Source organism: Salmo salar, chromosome 01, assembly GCF_965601325.2.
Source record: "Salmo salar chromosome 01, fSalSal1, whole genome shotgun sequence".
Lineage (NCBI taxonomy): Eukaryota > Metazoa > Chordata > Actinopteri > Salmoniformes > Salmonidae > Salmo > Salmo salar.
The window spans coordinates 144,076,426-144,091,190 of NC_138291.1; the positions used below are offsets into that span (position 1 = coordinate 144,076,426).

The 14,765-nt window shown below is 46.0% G+C and overlaps 1 protein-coding gene across 1 annotated transcript in view; it reads right to left on the reverse strand.

Annotated features, from left to right (window-relative positions):
* Nucleotides 1–14,765, reverse strand: part of wdr70 (WD repeat domain 70) — an 86,264-nt gene that overhangs the window by 56,265 nt on the left and 15,234 nt on the right. The window contains exon 9 of the mRNA XM_014130171.3: nt 12,019–12,095. Coding sequence (XP_013985646.1) covers nt 12,019–12,095 — 77 coding nt within the window. The remainder of the gene's footprint in view (nt 1–12,018; nt 12,096–14,765) is intronic.

The following is a 14,765-nucleotide window of genomic DNA, read 5'->3' on the forward strand; positions in this document are numbered from 1 at the left end:
GATGTTCGATCAGGTTCAAGTCCAGGCTCTGACTGGGCCACACAAGAACATTCAGAGACCTATCCCTAAGCCACTCCTGCATTGTCTTGGTTGTGTGCTTAGAGTGGTTGTCCAGCTGGAAGGTGAACCTTCACCCCAGTCTGAGGTCCTGAGCGCTCTAGAGCAGGTTTTCATCAAGGATCTCTCTGTATTTTGGTCTGTTCATCTTTCCCTTGAACAATCTCCCAGTCCCTGCCGCTGAAAAACATCCCCACAGCATAGGGATGGTGCCAGGTTTCCTCCAGAGGTGATGCTTGGCGTTCAGGCCAAAGAGTTCAATCTAGGTTTCATCAGACCAGATAATCTTTTTCTCATGGTCTGGAGAGTCCTTAGGTGCTTTTTGGCAAACTCTGAGTGGGCTGTAATGTGCCTTTTACTGAGGAGTGGTCTGTCTAGCCACTCTACCATAAAGGCCGTTTGGTGGAGTGCTGCAGAGATGGATGTCCTTCTGGAAGGTTCTCCCATCTCCACAGAGGAACTCTGGAGCTCAATCAGAGTGACCATCGGGTTCTTGGTCATCTCCCTGACCAAGGACCTTCTCCCCCGATTGCTCAGTTTGGCCGGACGGCCAGCTCTAGGAAGAGTCTTGGTGGTTCCAAACTTCTTCCATTTAAGAATGATGGAGGCCACTGAGTTCTTGGGGACCTTCAATGTTGCACAACATTTTTGGTACCCTTGTACCTTTTATTATTTATTTATTTAACTAGGCAAGTCAGTTGAGAACAAATTCTTATTTTCAATGACGACCTAGGAACAGTGGGTTAACTGCCTTGTTCAGGGCCAGAACAACAGATTTTTACCTTGTCAGCTCGGGGATTCGTGTGTAGATTAATGAGGAACATTTTCTATTTTATCTATTTTAGAATAAGGCTGTAACGTAACAAAATGTGGAAAAAGTCAAGGTATCTAAATACTTTCCGAATGGACTGTACACTTGGCACGTAGGTTTTCCACTAATGGGTGGCACAAATTGGGATATGGGGGAGGAGAAAGGGCAGGGTATATGCTAATTAAATACTGTGGTGTTTTTGCGCACATTACTGTAGTATTTAGTATAGTATTCTACAACAAGTACTTCACATGATTGAGAGACACTACAGTGCGTAGTATAGTATACTACAGTTTACTAAAGAATTGTATAGTAATTTGTTGTATTTTTTCGTGTGGGTAAAGACAGGGCTCTACTGTGCGACCATTTGACTCGGCATATGCGCCTAAATATTTTGCTGTGCGACCTGGAGTTTTAATTTAGGTGCAAAAAAAATCCCCTAGATGATAACTGTTGCAATGATTACTTCACTGTACCGCAGCCCGAGTGCCATGGAGAATACACTGAGTACAGATACATGACCGTCATGCTTGCACCATTGCTAAAGAAAACTGCTTGTTATCTTAAATATTTGTCATTGTGCTTCTAAATATTTCAACTTAGGGGCACACGTGCTCCTTGTAAAAAACGGTCAGCGTAGAGCCCTGAAAGAGCTAGTACATTAAAGCATCGAAAGCAGCACATCAAAAGCGGCGTCAGAACAATAGAGGGAGAGAGAGAGAGAGAGAGAGAGAGAGAACCTATTAAACCTGGGTGGTAACACTGGTCTGTTGTCAGGAAGACAGACGAACAGTACCAGGCACCAGGCGGTACGGCTGGCCCTCCTCTGGACTTCAGAAATAGAAGCCCTGGGTCCTAGTCTATCTGGCCCATTGTCAGACAGAGCCACACACACAGCAGCCAAGACATCCAGGCTCCCCACTGGGACCACTGAATGGGAGTGCAGGAGTGAAAGAGAGAGAGACAACATTTACATTTTAGTCATTTAGCAGGCGCTCATATCCAGGGCGACTTACAGTAGTGAGCGCATACATTTTCATACGGGGTGAAAACCCAGGCTACAGCCCAGCTCCCTGTGCTGTGAGGTCTACTGAGTGTACCTCCCATGCTGATCATCATTACCCAATGATGACGCATGAACTGTTTCTTACTGTCAGCGGCAATTCACTGAAACTAACACTTCACCGTACGCCTCATTCAGTCCCTTCCAGTTCTGACCTCAGTTACTCATAATGAACAGTGTACCTCACCTCGCTCACAAGAGGCAGTCATAGAAAGTCCCAAACATCCCCTTTCACAACATCCGCCCGACAGTCATCCGTTCCCCGAGGCCTTTAGAGTGAGACGTAAGATTAAGGGAGACACACGGAAAGGATGGAGGGCAGGAGAGGGAGAGAGACTTTGAAAGAAGAGGGACCTCCCGAAAGCAGGCCACTGGGCATTCCCTTCCTCTCCTGGTCCCTGTGGCCCAGGGAGCTGTAGTGACCTGCTCTGGACCCTCCCACCGGGGACCCTTCACATCTACAGCTGGTCGCGGCTGCAAACGGCTCTCTGTCCACTGCTCTGATCTGCTCTACTCCCAGAACTGGGCTGGCAACCCCCAGCGCAAACGTGCCACTTGAGGATTCCCAGAAGCCAAAGTAAAGCTAAATAAAGCAGCTAGCCCCCGCGCCACATCTGGGAGGGAGAGCTGGCAGCGAGAAGAGACGGTCAGCGGTCAACACTGGTCTCAACCCCTACCCTCCTCAGCCTTGTTTTCAGTCCTGATCATGGTGTTGGGTTTCTGCTCCGCTGCCTGTCACACTCACTTAGACTCATCACTGGGGTTCTCTCCCTCTCACACACATACATAAACATGTTCAGAGAAACACACAGATGGACCCCGCCCCTAAACATAGAAACACTACAGCCCCTGAGATAAGCGCTATGGGGAAACCAATTGGCTAGAGGACAACATAACAAACAGAGGGCTTGTGAAAGTGTAGTAGGTTACATGGATAATTCTGTATTGTATTACCATTGTATTCTGAAAACAGAGATTTTCCCCAATGAAAGCTCCAGGAGGTGACTCCACACTGTGAGAGAGGTGAGGACAGACCAACGGTCCCAGAGGCGTAGCTTAGCCTAGAGGACTCCCTGCTGGTGACAAGTGAGATGATGGGAAACTAAACTCAGCAAAAAAAGAAACGTCCCTTTTTCAGGACTCTGTCTTTCAAAGATAATGTGTAAAAATCCAAATAACTTCACAGATCTTCATTGTAAAGGGTTTAAACACTGTTTCCCATGCTTGTTCAATGAACCATAAACAATTACTGAACATGCACCTGTGGAATGGCAATTAAGGTCACAGTTATGAAAACTTAGGACGCTAAAGAGGTCTTTCTACTGACTGAAAAACACCAAAAGAAAGATGCCGAGGGTCCCTGCTCATCTGCGTGAACGTACCTTAGGCATGCTGCAAGGAGGCATGAGGACTGCAGATGTGGCCAGGGTAATAAATTGCAATGTCCATACTGTGAGACGCATAAGACAGCGCTACAGGGAGACACGACGGACAGCTGATCGTCCTCACAGTGGCAGACCACGTGTAACAACATCTGCACAGGATCGGTACATCCGAACATCACACCTGCGGGACAGGTACAGGATGGCAACAACAACTGCCCGAGTTACACCAGGAACGCACAATCCCTCCATCAGTGCTCAGACTGTCCACAATAGGCTGAGAGAGGCTGGACTGAGGGCTTGTAGGCCTGTTGTAAGGCAGGTCCTCACCAGACATCACCGGCAACAACGTCGCCTACGGGCACAAACCCACTGTCGCTGGACCAGACAGGACTGGCAAAAAGTGCTCTTCTCTGACGAGTCGCGCTTTTGTCTCACCAGGGGTGATGGTCGGATTCGTGTTTATTGTTGAAGGAATGAGCGTTACACCGAGGCCTGTACTCTGGAGCGGGATCGATTTGGAGGTGGAGGATCCGTCATGGTCTGGGGAAGTGTGTCACAGCATCATCGGTCTGAGCTTGTTGTCATTGCAAGCAATCTCAACGCTGTGCGCTACAGGGAAGACATCCTCCTCCCTCATGTGGTACTCTTCCTGCAGGCTCATCCTGACATGACCCTCCAGCATGACAATTCCACCAGCCATACTGCTCGTTCTGTGTGTGATTTCCTGCAAGACTGGCATGTCAGTGTTCTGCCATGGCCAGCGAAGATCCTATTGAGCACATCTGTGACCTGTTGGATCGGAGGGTAAGGGCTAGGGCCATTCCCCCCAGAAATGTCTGGGAACTTGCAGGTGCCTTGGTGGAAGAGTGGGGTAACATCTTACAGCAAGAACGGGCAAATCTGGTGCAGTCCATGAGGAGGAGATGCACTGCAGTACTTAATGCAGCTGGTGGCCACACCAGATAATGACTGTTACTTATGATTTTGACCCCCCCCTTTGTTCAGGGACACATTATTCCATTTCTGTTAGTCACATGTCTGTGGAACTTGCTCAGTTTATGTCTCAGTTGTTGAATCTTGTTATGTTCATACAAATATTTACACGTGAAGTTTGCTGAAAATAAACGCAGTTGACAGTGAGAGGACATTTCTTTTTTTGCTGAGTTTATATTGTCAGCAATGATAAACCAGCATTTTTGGAAGCTCAAACTTGTACTGCCTAGTAACTGTTGAATTGGAAATAGACTTCAGAGGGCCATATTGATGCCCAGGTGCTCTCAATGAAAATGAGTCTTAAAGGGATATGTTAATTTGCAATCCTCCGGCTGATCCTGGATAAGCCACTGTACCCCAGCTCAAACGAAGACTCTAGTGATCATACACCGGCATTGCTGTCCTTACATTTTGGTGAGATTATCCGACTAGTTTATTCCCTGTAAGAATCGTTTAGGGTCTTCTTCGGTGAGGGTCCTGATCCACATAATCCTGCTGTTAGGAAGATTAGTGACCAAGTAGGCATGAGTTGCACGGTGCCATTCTGAGAAACCAGTGAGACATGGCAGTGCGCCCTTACTCAGCTCATTACTGCCTTTCTCAAACCAATTAAGCCACTCATCCCAGCTCTGATAGAGCCCTCCAGTTGTAGGAGACAGCCCAGTGCTGTGTTCATTTAAATCAAATACAATTTTGCAGTGGTTATTGCGGGATAGCGAAATGCTTAAGTTCCTAGCTCCAGCAGTTTTTTTTATTTAAAAATAAATTATTTCACCTTTATTTAACCAGGTAGGCTAGTTGAGAACAAGTTCTCATTTATAACTGCGACCTGGCCAAGATAAAGCAAAGCAGTGCGACACAAACAACAACACAGAGTTACACATGGAATAAACAAACATACAGTCAATAACACAATAGATAAAGTCTATATACAGTGTGTGCAAATGAGGTAGGACAAGGGAGGTAAGGCAATAAATAGGCCATAGTGGCGAAGTAATTACAATATAGCAATTAAACACTGGAGTGATAGATATGCAGAAGATGAATGTGCAAGTAAAGATACTGGGGTGCAAAGGAGCAAAATAAATAACAGTATGGGGATGAGGTAGTTGGATGGGCTATTTACAGATGGGCTATGTACAGGTGCAGTGATCTGTGAGCTGCTCTGACAGCTGGTGCTTATAGCTAGTGAGGGAGATATGAGTCTCCAGCTTCAGTGATTTTTGCAATTCGTTCCAGTCATCGGCAGCAGAGAACTGGAAGGAAAGGCAGCCAAAGGAGGATTTGGCTTTGGGGGTGACCAGTGAAATATACCTGCTGGAACGCGTGCTACGGGTGGGTGTTGCTATGGTGACCAGTGAGCTGAGATAAGGCGGGGCTTTACCTAGCAAAGACTTATAGATGACCTGGAGCCAGTGGGTTTGGCGACGAATATGAAGCGAGGGACAGCCAATGAGAGCTTACAGGTCGAAGTGGTGGGGAGTATATGGGGCTTTGGTGACAAAACGGATGGCACTGTGATAGACTGCATCCAGTTTGCTGAGGAGAGTGTTGGAGGCTATTTTGTAAATGACATCGCCAAAGTCAAGGATCGGTAGGATAGTCAGTTTTACGAGGGTATGTTTGGCAGCATGAGTGAAGGATGCTTTGTTGCGAAATAGGAAGCGGATTCTAGATTTAATTGGATTGGAGATGCTTAATGTGAGTCTGGAAGGAGAGTTTACAGTCTAACCAGACACCTAGGTATTTGTAGTGGTCCACATATTCTAAGTCAGAACCGTCCAGAGTAGTGATGCTGGACGGGCGGGCAGGTGTGGGCAGTGATCGGTTGAAGAGCGTGCATTTAGTTTTACTTGCATTTAAGAGCAAGTACTTGCATTTAAGAGCAGTTTGAGGCCACGGAAGGAGAGTTGTATGTCATTGAATCTCGTCTAGAGGTTAGTTAACACAGTGTCCAAAGAAGGGACAGAAGTATACAGAATGGTGTCATCTGCGTAGAGGTGGATCAGAGAATCACCAGCAGCACTAGCAACATCATTGATTTATACAAAATGTAGAGAGAAGAGAGTCGGCCCGAGACTCTTATTACCAGTGCAGTAATAACTAACAATGCAAAACAATACATGCAAACCCCAAAAATGTAAATAAAGGAATTAATAAATACTGAAATAGGACGAGTGATGTCAGAGTCCGGAATATAAATATATACTGTATGTATATGATGGTGTGTATTGACATTATGGACAGTATATGAATAGAAAAGGAGTGTACAGCAGTAGATATATACGATGAGCCTTGACTAGAATACAGTTATACATATGAAGTGGGTAAAACAGTATGTAAACATTATTAAAGTGACCAGTTTTCAATGACTATGTACATAGGGCAAGGTTGAGTACAGGGTGGTAGCCAGCTTGCAGTGGTGTAAAGTACTTAAGTAAAAATACTTTAAAGTACTACTTAAGTAGTTTTGGGGGGTATATGTACTTTACTATTTCTATTTTTGCCAACTTTTACTTCACTGCATTCCTAAAGAAAATAATGTACTTTTTACTCCATACATTTTCCCTGACACCCAAAAGTACTCGCTACATTTTTACAGGAAAATGGTCCAATTCACACACTTATCAAGAGAACATCCCTGGTCATCCCTACTGCCTCTGATCTGGCGGACTCACTAAACATAAATCCTTCATTTGTAAATGATGTCTGAGTGTTGGAGTATGCCCCTGGCTATCCACCAATAAAAATAAAAAATATATAAATTGGTGCAGTCTGGTTTGCTTAATATAAGGAATTTGAAATTATTTAAACTTCTGATTTTTTATTTATTTATTTATTTCACCTTTATTTAACCAGGTAGGCAAGTTGAGAACAAGTTCTCATTTACAATTGTGACCTGGCCAAGATAAAGCAAAGCAGTTCGACAACATACAAAAACACAGAGTTACACATGGAGTAAAACAACATACAATCAATGATACAGTAGAAAGAAATAAGACTATATACAATGTAAGCAAATTATGTGAGACAAGGGAGGTAAAGGCAAAAAAGGCCATGGTGGCAGAGTAAATAAAGTATAGCAAGTAAAACACTGGAATGGTAGATTTGTTATTTGAAGAAAGTTCAAAGTTAAAATATAAATAATATGGTGCAAAGGAGCAAAATAAATAACGTAGGGGAAGAGGTAGTAGTTTGGGCTAAATTATAGATGGGCTATGTACAGGTGCAGTGATCTGGGAGCTGCTCTGATAGCTGGTGCTTAAAGCTAGTGAGGGAGATAAGTGTTTCCAGTTTCAGAGATTTTTGTAGTTCGTTCCAGTCATTGACAGCAGAGAACTGGAAGGAGAGACGACCAAAGGAGGAGTTGGCTTTAGGGGTGACCAGAGAGATATACCTGCTGGAGCGCGTGCTACAAGTGGGTGCTGCTATGGTGACCAGTGAGCGGAGATAAGGGGGGACTTTACCTAGCAGGGTCTTGTAGATGACCTGGAGCCAATGTATTTGGCGACGATTATGAAGCGAAGGCCAGCCAACGAGAGCGTACAGGTCGCAATGGTGGGTAGTATATGGGGCTTTGGTGACAAAACGGATGGCACTGTGATAGACTGCATCCAGCTTGTTGAGTAGGGTATTGGAGGCTATTTTGTAAATGACATCGCCGAAGTCGAGGATTGGTAGGATGGTCAGTTTTACGAGGGTTAGTTTGGCAGCATGAGTGAAGGATGCTTTGTTGCGAAATAGGAAGCCAATTCTAGATTTAACTTTGGATTGGAGATGATTGACGTGAGTCTGGAAGGAGAGTTTACAGTCTAACCAGACAACTAGGTATTTGTAGTTGTCCACATATTCTAAGTCAGAACCGTCCAGAGAAGTGATGCTGGACAGGCGGGCAGGTGCAGGCAGCGATCGGTTGAAGAGCATGCATTTAGTTTTACTTGTATTTAGGAGCAGTTGGAGACCACGGAAGGAGAGTTGTATGGCATTGAAGCTCGTCTGGAGGGTTGTTAACACAGTGTCCAAAGAAGGGCCAGAAGTATACAGAATGGTGTCGTCTGCGTAGAGGTGGATCAGAGATTCACCAGCAGCAAGAGCGACATCACTGATGTATACAGAGACAAGAGTTGGCCCAAGAATTGAACCCTGTGGTACCCCCATAGAGACTGCCAGAGGTCCGGACAGCAGGCCCTCCGATTTGACACACTGAACTCTATCAGAGAAGTAGTTGGTGAACCAGGCGACGCAATCGTTTGAGAAACCAAGGCTACTGAGTCTGCTGATGAGGATGTGGTGATTAACAGAGTCAAAAGCTTTGGCCAGGTCAATGAATACGGCAGCACAGTATTGTTTCTTATCGATGGGGGTTACGATGTCGTTTAGGACCTTGAGCGTGGCTGAGGTGCACCCATGACCAGCTCTGAAACCAGATTGCATAGCGGAGAGGGTGCGGTGGGATTCGAAATGGTCGGTAATCTGTTTGTTGACTTGGCTTTCGAAGACCTTAGAAAGGCAGGGTAGGATGGATATAGGTCTGTAGCAATTTGGGTCAAGAGTGTCACCTCCTTTGAAGAGGGTGATGACAGCAGCTGCTTTCCAATCTATGGGAATCTCAGACGACACGAAAGAGAGGTTGAACAGGCTAGTAATAGGGGTTGCAATAATTTCGGCAGATAATTTTAGAAAGAAAGGGTCCAGATTGTCAGGCCCAGCTGATTTGTAGGGGTCCAGATTTTGCAGCTCTTTCAGAACATCAGCTGAATGGATTTGGGAGAAGGAGAAATGGGGGAGGCTTGGGCGAGTAGCTGTGGGGGGTGCAGTGCTGTTGAATGCAGTAGGGGTAGTTAGGTGGAAAGCATGGCCAGCCGTAGAAAAATGCTTATTGAAATTCTCAATTATAGTGGGCTTATCGGTGGTGACAGAGTTTCCTATCCTCTGTGCAGTGGGCAGCTGGGAGGAGGTGTTCTTATTCTCCATGGACTTTACAATGTCCCAGAACTTTTTAGAGTTTGAGTTGCAGGAAGCAAATTTCTGTTTGAAAAAGCTAGCCTTGGTGTTTCTAACTGCCTGTGTGTATTGGTTTCTAACTTCCCTGAAAAGTTGCATATCGCGGGGGCAGTTCGATGCTAATGCTGAACGCCACAGGATATTTTTGTGTTGGTTAAGGGCAGTCAGGTCTGGGGAGAACCAAGGGCTATATCTGTTCCTGGTTCTAAATTTCTTGAAAGGGGCATGCTTATTTAAGATGGTGAGGAAGGCATTTAAAAAAAATAACCAGGCATCCTCTACTGACGGGATGAGGTCAATATCCTTCCAGGATACCAGGGCCAGGTCGAATAGAAAGGCTTGCTCGTTGAAATGTTTCAGGGAGCGTTTGACAGTGATGAGTGGAGGTCGTTTGACCGCTGACCCATTACGGGTGCAGGCAATGAGGCAGTGATCGCTGAGATCTTGGTTGAAAACAGCAGAGGTGTATTTAGAGGGCACGTTGGTTAGGATGATATCTATGAGGGTGCCAGCGTTTGCGGCTTTGGGGTTGTACCTGGTGGGTTCATTAATAATTTGTGTGAGATTGAGGGCATCAAGCTTGGATTGTAGGATGGCCGGGGTGTTACGCATGTCCCAGTTTAGGTCACCTAGTAGCATGAGCTCTGAAGATAGATGGGGGGCAATCAGTTCACATATGGTGTCCAGAGCACAGCTAGGGGCCGAGGGGGGTCTATAGCAGGCGGCAACGGTGAGAGACTTGTTTTTAGAGAGGTGGATTTTTAAAAGTAGAAGTTCAAATTGTTTGGGTACAGACCTGGATAGCAGGACAGAACTCTGCAGGCTATCTCTGCAGTAGATTGCAACACCGCCCCCTTTGGTCGTTCTATCTTGTCTGAAAACGTTGTAGTTAGGGATGAAGATTTCAGAGTTTTTGGTGGACTTCCTAAGCCAAGATTCAGACACAGCTAGGACATCCGGGTTGGCAGAGTGTGCTAAAGCAGTGAATAAAGCAAATTTAGGGAGGAGGCTTCTAATGTTAACATGCATGAAACCAAGGCTATTACGGTTACAGAAGTCATCAAAAGAGAGCACCTGGGGAGTAGGAGTGGAGCCAGGCACTGCAGGGCCTGGATTCACCTCTACATCCCCAGAGGAGCAGAGAAGAATGAGTATGAGGGCACGGCTAAAAGCTATAAGAATTGGTCGTCTGTGACGTCCAGAATAGAGAGAAAAAGGAGCAGGTTTCTGGGGGCGATAAAATAGCTTCAAGGTATAATGTACAGACAAAGGTATGGTGGGATGTGAATACAGAGGAGGTAAACCTAGGCATTTAGTGATTATGAGAGAGATAGTGTCTCTAGAAACATCATTGAAACCAGAAGATGTCATAGCATGTGTGGGTGGAGGAACTGAGAGGTTGGATAAGGTATAATGAGCAGGGCTAGAGGCTCTACAGTGAAATAAGCCAATAAACACTAACCAGAACAGCAATGGACATTGCATATTGACATTAAGGAGAGGCATGCTTAGCCGAGTGATCAAAGGGTCCAGTGAGATTCAGACAGCTAGCCGGGCCATAGGTAGCAAGCTGGTGGAAGATGGAGGGAGGTCTGTTTTTAGCCACCTCGTGCGTTTCCGTCTGTGGATTAGTGGGGTTCCGTGTGGAAGGGGGGACCAGTCCAAGTTGGCAAAAATAGTTAGTTATAGTGGCCCAAGAAAAGTGTCCGATAGACCTATTCAGATCGCAGCCGAAAAGACAGCTAACGATTAGCGGGCCGCAGAATGGGCGATCAGGTTACGTCGCGACGGAGGGGCCAGTTGGATAACTCCCTCGGCAGATAACGTCGGTGGTCCAGTCGTGAAGGCCCGATGGGGCTCTGCATCGGCAGTAAAACGGGTCCGGATAGGTGATTGTAGCCCAGGAGACACTTCAGCTGGCTAGCTCAGGAATAGCCCAGGAGTGGCTGACGGAACTCTTCAGCTGGCTAGCTCCGGAATAATGTGTGTTAATTCCGGGACCGACGTTGCCAATAGTCACTCAGGTAGCAGCTATTTAGCTGGTAGAAATCCGGGGAAAGGAGAGAGAATAGGTCCGGTATGCTCTGGTCTGAGTCGCGCTGTACAAAGACTGGCGATAGCTTTTCGAGCTAATGGATATCTGATGACCGCTAACCGTGGCTAGCTGAACTCCAACGTTAGCCAGTGAAAATGGCTAACCTCTGGCTAACTTCTGTTGTGGATTTCAGATTTGAGGTAAATAATACTTTCTTTTTTAAATTGGTGAGGCGGGTTGCAGGAGAGTGCTTTGAGGTTGAGTTTTTAGAAGAAAAAAATGTAAAAAGATATGCGAAGAAAAATATGTAAATATATATATACACGGGACACGACAAGAGGAGGGTAAAGGACGTCTGAACTGCTACGCCATCTTGGAAGAAGATGAGATGATACTTCAGTACATTTTAGCAATTCCATTTACTTTTGATACTTAAGTATATTTAAAACCAAATACTTTTAGACTTTTACTCAACTAGTATTTTACTGGGTGACTTTTACTTGAGTCATTTCCTATTAAGATATCTTTACTTTTACTCAAGTATGACAAATGAGTACTTTTCTCACCACTGCCAGCTTGTACCAGTGCGTTTGTCTGTCCCTGTGAATCTCAGATTCACCAGCAGAGAAACACACACACACACACACACACACACACACACACAACTCACCCGTCGTTGGAGCAGGTCATAAACTCGTCCTTAATCTTGGGGTGCCAACAGCCGCTGTTCAGCATGGCAGTGTGACCCTGAAATAAAAAGACAGACAGAAACGTAGTTAAATGGCTATAATTTTACCCAATCAGCACTGAGGAATCTGGATTTAAACAAGTAACGACCAAACATCTATTTTACAGAGAGTGGCACATCTTGCATAGCAGCCTGATCTCACTGCTCCTAGTTAGCCCTTGGTCCTTCTCCAGCTAAAAGAGATAAACCTACAGGGAAGGAGAACCCCCTAAACACCAGAGCCAGCCAGGCCCAGTGGAGCTCCCTCTGCCTCAAAACTGAGAGCTCATAGCACTGTGACCTCCAGCAGGGCTCTCCTCTGGTAAAAAAGAATGCGCGCAGAAATAGCCATAACAAATAACATCTTCAAAGAGCGACTGCCCAGAGAGAGGCCCTCTCGCACCGAGAGGGCAGGGGATTTCTCCGACGTGCAGCAAAGAGTGTTCAGACATGACATATCTCAACCTGACAGGGAGGACAGGAGTTGAGCAAAATGACATCAGTGTGTGAATTGTGGAGAGACCTGCCTGCTCACTGTGAGATCCCCTTGGCCCTTTTACCATGGGACTGGACACGGCCCGGCTTCCACTGTACCATGTTCCCCTTTACCAGGACTTATCAAACCGTCATTCTCGCTCATTTATAGCATTTAAAAGCTATATCTCTCTCCATACTGTAAAATACAAGGACTACTTTGAATATTCACAGATGGAGAACAAAAAAGTATTTCAACCTATACTTGTAATGCTTAGGGTACAGTCCATAAACGGTGTTGTATGTTTAGCGCTTAAATGGTTTTGTAAATGACTGAATTACTTCCACGTTCTGGCAAAAGGCATCAAAACAAACAGCTCCGGTCGTTCACGGTCTTAATTGGACTGGAGGAACTACCGTTGCTATGCAGCTCTGATTCCCCTCCTCCCCAACAGAACAGGAGAGGACAGCCAACTGCCAATGCCTAATTAGAACCAGATTGACACACACACTTGACAGTAAACACCACTTCAAAAAGAATAAGCCTAATTACAAACAGAAACCTGGGTGGAAAAATCAGCCTCACTGATACTAGGAAACCATGGAAAGCCTTTAGTGTGTGTGTTAGTGAGGGGGGGATCGATACAGTTACATATCAGGATATAATTGTTGATTATATATCGATTGTATCGTTATAAAAATATTGCAATATTCTTTTTGCGCTAGTTGGCTGTACCAGCACCAACACTCCAATATTTTTCGCCATCTTATTTTTTAAATAGATTTCAGTACTTCTATTTCCATGACTCATTCTCATGGGGGCCTCCTGAGTGGTGCAGTGGTCTAAGGCACTGCATCGAAGTGCTAGCTGTGTCACTACAGATCCGGGTTCGATACAGGGCTGTGTCGGAGCCGGCCCAGACCGGGAGACCCATGAGGCGACACACAATTGGCTCAGCGTCGTCCGAGTTAAGGGAGGGCTTGGCAGGCCGGGATGTCCTTGTCCCATTGGGCTCTAGCGACTCCTGTGGCGGGCCAGGCACATGCACGGTGACACGGTCGCCAGGTGTACGGTGTTTCCTCAGACACATTGGTGCGGTTGGCTTCTGGGTTAAGCGAGCATTGTGTCAAGAAGCAGTGCGGCATGTCGGGTCGTGTTTCGGAGGACGCACGGCTCTCGACCTTCGCCTCTCCCGAGTCCGTATGGGAGTTGCAGCGATGAGACAAGACTGTAACTACCAATTTGATACCACGAAATTGGAGTGAAACAGGGTGAAAAAATAAATGAAAAAATGATCATGGCTCTCTCTTGTCCCTCTGCAGCAGACATGATGAGCAGTATGTTTGGAACATCGAATCGCAATAAAATCAGTATCGAATCGCAATACATACAGAATCGTGAAAATTGCAATGCATATCGTATCGCTAACCAAAGTATTGTGATAATTCCCAGTCCTCTCTCTCACACACAGTGTGTGTGTGTGTGTGTGTGTGTGTGTGTGTGTGTGTGGTGAGTGAGTGAGTGAGTGAGTGAGTGAGTGAGTGAGTGAGTGAGTGAGTGAGTGAGTGAGTGAGTGAGTGAGTGAGTGAGTGAGTGAGTGAGTGAGTGAGTGAGTGTGAGTGAGTGAGTGAGTGAGTGAGTGAGTGAGTGAGTGAGTGAGTGAGTGAGTGAGTGAGTGAGTGAGTGAGTGAGTGAGTGAGCATATGGGTGGGTGCTGTGCAAGAGACAGAGCAGAAGAGAGAGAGAGAGAAAGAGAGAGACTAGTGTGTGTGTGTGTGTGTGGTGGTGATGTATGGATGTGAGAGAATTGGTTTTGGACACACTAAATTAGCTGGGTCACCTTCAGCAGAGCTTCACTACCCAGAACCCTGCTGCCAGCTACAGCCCCAATGGAGCATTGGATCCACAGGAATGTAGAGAGACAGAGGGACACCCTACAGTAGTTATCCTACTGGGGAAGTCATCTCTATCACATCATTCTCACAGGCGTCTCAGCCACCATGCAGAACATGCTCTGCAAATGGACAGTCAGCAACGGCCTTTTAGACAGCAAAAACTGTTCACCCAAGACGCATTGAATGAACGCGACCTTGGTCAGTGGTCGCTCACCACGGCATGATCTAGTTGTGAATGTCATCGTGACCCTCTCCTACTCTACTCTGACTGCTCCCAGCTGGAAGTACAGTACACATCATTACCCCCATACACAAACTAA